The sequence below is a fragment of the Dendrobium catenatum genome, unplaced genomic scaffold (genome assembly GCF_001605985.2).
Source record: "Dendrobium catenatum unplaced genomic scaffold, ASM160598v2 fragScaff_scaffold_716, whole genome shotgun sequence".
In the NCBI taxonomy this organism is placed as follows: domain Eukaryota; kingdom Viridiplantae; phylum Streptophyta; class Magnoliopsida; order Asparagales; family Orchidaceae; genus Dendrobium; species Dendrobium catenatum.
In genome coordinates, this window is record NW_021319178.1 from 22,234,639 (window position 1) to 22,240,134 (window position 5,496).

Below are 5,496 nucleotides of genomic sequence, written 5' to 3' on the forward strand. Positions count from 1 at the left end.
CCCCCCCCTCCCCCAAGTCCGCCTCTTGTAAAATTGAGCCAGTCGCTGGGGTAATTAACTATATAGGGGATTACACCTATAGGAAACGTGAACTCATATCATAAAGTCCTCGTAAAATGAGGGAGAAATCTCTAGGCAATGTCTTATCTAAAACCCAATCTACTTTCTGAAAATTTTCCTCGGAACTTACTCGTTAAAGTTTTCCTTGCCCACACAAAAAGAAAGGGGTTGTGGAGAGGCCGAAGCGCAAATTTTTGGAGCCCACAGGCACTACTGCTACTAATAGCAGTATAAAATACCAATAAATAGGGGAGTACAATCAAAACAACATAATCCTATAGTTGATGATTTCAAGATCACAAAACAGTTATAATTTCCCGGTTATTAATAATAGGCTACTAGTTGAATCAATATCAAGCGCACACATTTCATGAGCCTAGCAGCAGAATACTAGGCACTCTCAAGATTTCTGAGGGAGGAAATCAGGTTAATGAATATAATTGTTACTAAAACTTAACTGCAATATCAAAGTTATGCCATTAAATTATAAATGACAAATAGCAATGCCGTGTAATGAAAGAACGTCAAATATTATCAGCATATTTACATGTGTATGTGAGTTTGCATGTATGAGAGCGTTTAAATGTGCACACATGTTAAGCTAATAAATCTATGAACACATGTCAATTTATAAATTGTTTAAAATTTTACAAGAGGAATGAGTTACACCTTGTGATAACGTGTAGGTAGTGGCAATAGTGGTTCCTTTACCACAGCTGCCACCGTTGTCTTGGCTTCGAGTTCAGGTACCGATCGTTCAGATATAGGAAGTTTTGTTTTATCTTTTGGTGGCTTAATTTCCGTTGTGTTAGTGCTCTTTTCTAGTGATTCTGAGGACGGAAGCATAGAGGAGGTAAGCTGCATGAGATGATCTGGAGTCACAAAAGTAGCTAATGTTTCTGCTAGGTTTGAACAAGATGAGCCAACAGTAGGTGGTTTAGGCCCCATTTCAGTCAGGTTAGCCACGGAAATAGTAGAACCAATCTTATTACTGACAGCATTCAGAAAATTTTGTGCCAAAGGTGCACTTGTCTCCATGCTTGGGGTTAAAGAGGATGCTAGAGGAATTTTTCCACTTTGAATTGGTGTAGGAAGGTAATTTATAGGAATTTTATTTGAAACTAAACTTGAAGCCATCTCAGGGATTAATGAAGTGGCTTGGCTGGGAGGCACAGTTGATGTAAGAGTAGGGCCCAAACTATGGTTGCTGCTGACAGATGGAAATAAAGAAGGAAATTCTGTAAAATTTGGAGTCCCAGAAGATAAAGGGACATTCATGCCCTGAAATTGCAAAGCCTGCTGCATGGGAGGCATTGTCAGTCCAGGGGCTGGCCTGATTAAAGGAGGTTGCTGCAGATGAGGAAGACCTCCTGAGGGCGCGTAATATCCATGCCAATACATTGGCAAACCAAGACCAGAAACATTTGCCGGTGCTGGAGATGGAGTGGTACCCCAAGAACTGAAGCTTCCAATGGTTTGATATGTGGGGAAGTTGCCCTGAAAGGTAGGCTGCTGAAGGATCTGAGCAGTGTTGGAGGAAAGCTCGGGTGCAGTTCCACTTCCAAGAGAAGGAAGGTTTGCAGGCAAGCTTGGAGATGCAGTTGGAGGATGATGATAGTGCGACTGCATGAAATACATGTCAATAATTACTAAACTTACTTAAGTTCCATGAAATCCAACATTATAGTACCTGGATAATGGCAGGATCATTATGCATAGTTGCAGTTTGAGCAAGGGGTGAAGCCTTGACCTGTAAATCCTGGTAAATGTCCAATCTTCATAAATCAGAATACATAAAAATAAAAAATTATGAACACTCTCATGCGACAATTGTAGAACTTTACATTACATGGAAATGCCTAAACTGAATATGCCTTTTAGAAGGCACATGTCTGCACCACACGCTCAATCCAAGAACAGCTCAGGTAAAACAGTGAAAAGAACATATCTCGAGTAAGAGAATTGATACAAAATGACAATACCATTAGGCCCACTCTTCAATTGGTAAAATATTTTTTTATTAAATTCACGCTTCAATTGGTAAAGTATTTTTGTATTAAATTCAGTTTGTTTTGTAAGTGCAGTGTGAATAGAAATCCAATCAGCAACAAAATATGGAAATATTAGCAACCAATCTTTAGATTTGTTATTTCATCAACTACGACATCCAATTTTCATTTTCATTACATACAACTTCACCCCTTGTACAAGGATATCTGTAAGAAAAAGATATGCATATCTCCCCATCTAAAGGACACACAATTCACACAACACGAATTGGACCGATTCATGTGCTTCTATGAAGTTCCTTATTAAAGTATGATTGCCAGTTTTCTCTTGTAGCCATGTCTGGTTTTGGCCATGGTTGGCATAATCTGGACATTGAAAATTAAGACTTGTTTTTTGTTGGAATCTAAATGCACGGAATTGAAACTTAGAATTTTAAACTAGATCTTAGACGATTCAAAAAATTTATTAGTTTTCAGTCTTTTAGATTATAAATAGAATCATTGAGGCATGTAATTTACAATGAAAGATTGAATAAAATTCATATTTTTTCATCAAATACTTATAAGCACTATCGTATGTGGATTCTTCAAGCACTTTGTAAATCTTGACAGCAATTTCTACATAATGCGTCTACCACCATAGGGGTGTCAATTTTTGACACGACCTGAAACCCGACCCAGACCCAACCCGAAAAAATTTGGGTTCGGGTCGACCCGTTTGTGAAAGGGGTCGGGTTCGGGTTCAACAGAAACGGGTCGAGTTCAGGTTGACCCAGCAACCCGAAAATGACCGGAAAACCCTCTGTCAGCGTCTACTGCCCACCCTGCCCAGTCGAACCAGAGTTTGCGAGCTGTCTGCATGATGTCGCCTGAAGCATCGAGTGCCGCCCGAACTCTGAAGCCTCGAGTCCCGTCCCGGAGGAGAAGTGTACGCGCGTGCGTCCTAAATCCGCAGTGCATCCCGAACCCGAAGCTGCAACGCGTGCTGCCGCTGCTCCCGTTGCTCTACCTGCGACGCGTGCTGCCGCTACCGCTATCGCTACGTCGCCGGGAGTATTTCCAAAATGCGGGTCAAGTGGTGTCAAACCGGCAACCCGCGCGGGTCAAGTTCGGGTTGAAAAAATTGACCCGTTTACAAAAATTGGTCAGGTTCAGGTTGACCCGTTTAAATCCAGGTCAATTCGGGTTCGACCCGAACCCAACCCGCTGACCCGAATTGACACCCCTATACCACCATATGTCCTAGAAATTAAAATTGGTGGCTTTTATTATGGGAAAAGGATTAAAATGATCCATTGATTCTTTATGACAATGGAACAAAATGATCTTCAATTATATTAAAGGACCATTTTGGTCCATCAAATCTTTAAAGAGGAACCTGATACACCTTGGAAGTAAAAAAAACAAATAAAAGAGAAAAACAACGTACAAACACAACGATATGGCTGATTTTCTTATTTCTACTTCAATAATAAATCAAGATACAATTGATCTACTATTCAAGAGGCGCATCAACACTTCCACAAATCTTAGACATCACTAAGAACTCACAACAAACACTAGGAACATAAACTCATCAATATCATCCCTAAACCATAGAAAAACTTCACCTTAAATAGCCCTATAATATAATAACACAATTAGAACCTTCCTAAAAAATTAAATATGAATTAGGAAATATTTCTAAACAATTAATAACTTCCAAAATAACATAAACAAAAATAGAAAACTTTCCTAAACAACTCTCTCTTGATTAAAAATATTCCAAAATAATTTTCCTTAATTAGGAAGGGAAATTAAGAATTTTCCTAAACAACTCGCTCTTGATTAGGAATCTTCTGAAACAACTCCCCTTTCCTGGCTATGGGGCCACCCAGCGTATCAATACTTACCCCCCAAAAAAGGACCTTATCCTCAAGATGTAATGAAGGAAATTGTTGCCAAAGAATATTTTCATTGGTGAGTTCTCACACGCACTATCACACCCTAATTTGGCCCATTTACGATCATCCTGGAGTATAACATAGAAGGAAAAATCTAAACAAACCTTTTCTTACTAACACTCATTCTAAACTACTTCTATCATAATCAAATGAGTAAAAAGTAATTTATTTAGATTCTCATAACATATCAAGCTTTAGACTTAACAACATGAAGCTTATAATACATCAACTAAACTCACATATAATCAAAAGAATACAGAGCTTTACTAGAGAACTTTTTAAAATTTACATACATACCCAAAAGCCTTTGTACTGCCTCCACTTGGAACACTATGCACACCCAAAATATATGTACATCAGCAAGGATAGTCACCCCCTTCATGCCCTACAGGCTCAGTCCCCTCTCATGCAGTACAACTACTGCTAATGAGCTAAGTTTCAATGAAATACATAAGCAATGCATAAGAACTGAGAATTATATTGTTATTAATTAATTTAAAATATTAGAATTCCATACTGATCATAACAAATGCATAACAATAATTTTCATTTTATCAATTATTCAACACATTTAAACAAGTCATATGATGGTTATAAGGTTTTGCACCCTTTCAGCTCTTCAATTCAAGGTTGGGTCGAGATTCACAGCTTTTAAAATTGAAGCTACTCTCTTATTCAAGGTTGGGTCCAAATTCCTAACTTTTAGAATTGACGGTGTAGGCTTACCTTGTTAGGTCTATTGTCTTTCCTTATGTTGGCATATCTCACATATATGATTTATTTCACTTTTCCATCATCAATCATTCCTCACAATCATACATAGCTCATATAATCATTATTACTTAAAGAATCAACAAAACTGAAATTAATTGAAATAAATGCTATCATAACATAATAAACATGAATTTACAAACTTATAAAATTTCTACTTTCTATGCATTGTTTGAGTATCTCACCTCACTTGAATTTGTTCTTCTCGGCCCTATTTTCTTCTCCTTTTGTACACCACCTCCAACAAACCTCTTCTCTTTCAATACAACCCCTACCTCTCTTCCAAACTCCTCTACTACCATCCCTTCTTTTTATTTTCTACTGAAATTAGCAAACTGGTTTCAACACACACAAATTTCAGCAAAAGCAACATTCATCCTACAAAAATTCTTTGCTGAAATATTGAATGCCAGCAACCCCTTACCTGATTTCAGTTTTCCTCCACTCTTTTCCTTCCTAATTTCAACTAATTGTAGTTGTTTTCTGCAAATGGGTATTGATTTCAGTAAATGCCTTAAGCAAACATTGCCATATCCCTACATAATTTCAGCAAGCAACTACAATATTCCTTACCAGAATCTTCTTACTTTCTATTTTTTTATTTCTGCATATTGGCTTCCCCATCAAGCAGCCGAATTTTCCCAGCAGCCGCAACCCTTTTTTACACCCTGCTTCTCTGCTATCGTTTATCCACTCGAACTCAACAGTGGGTG

At 38.0% G+C, this 5,496-nt stretch overlaps 1 protein-coding gene across 3 annotated transcripts in view; it reads right to left on the reverse strand.

Moving 5' to 3' along the window:
• Positions 1-1,829, reverse strand: part of LOC110101077 (protein decapping 5) — a 56,635-nt gene extending 54,806 nt beyond the window's left edge. For all 3 annotated transcript variants that reach the window (XM_028696189.1, XM_028696188.1, XM_028696187.1), the window contains exons 1-2: positions 1,751-1,829; positions 730-1,683 (exon numbers count right to left, since the gene is read on the reverse strand). In XM_028696189.1, coding sequence (XP_028552022.1) covers positions 730-1,683; positions 1,751-1,777 — 981 coding nt within the window. In that variant the 5' untranslated portion in view covers positions 1,778-1,829. The remainder of the gene's footprint in view (positions 1-729; positions 1,684-1,750) is intronic.
• Between the last annotated feature and the right edge of the window lie 3,667 nt (positions 1,830-5,496).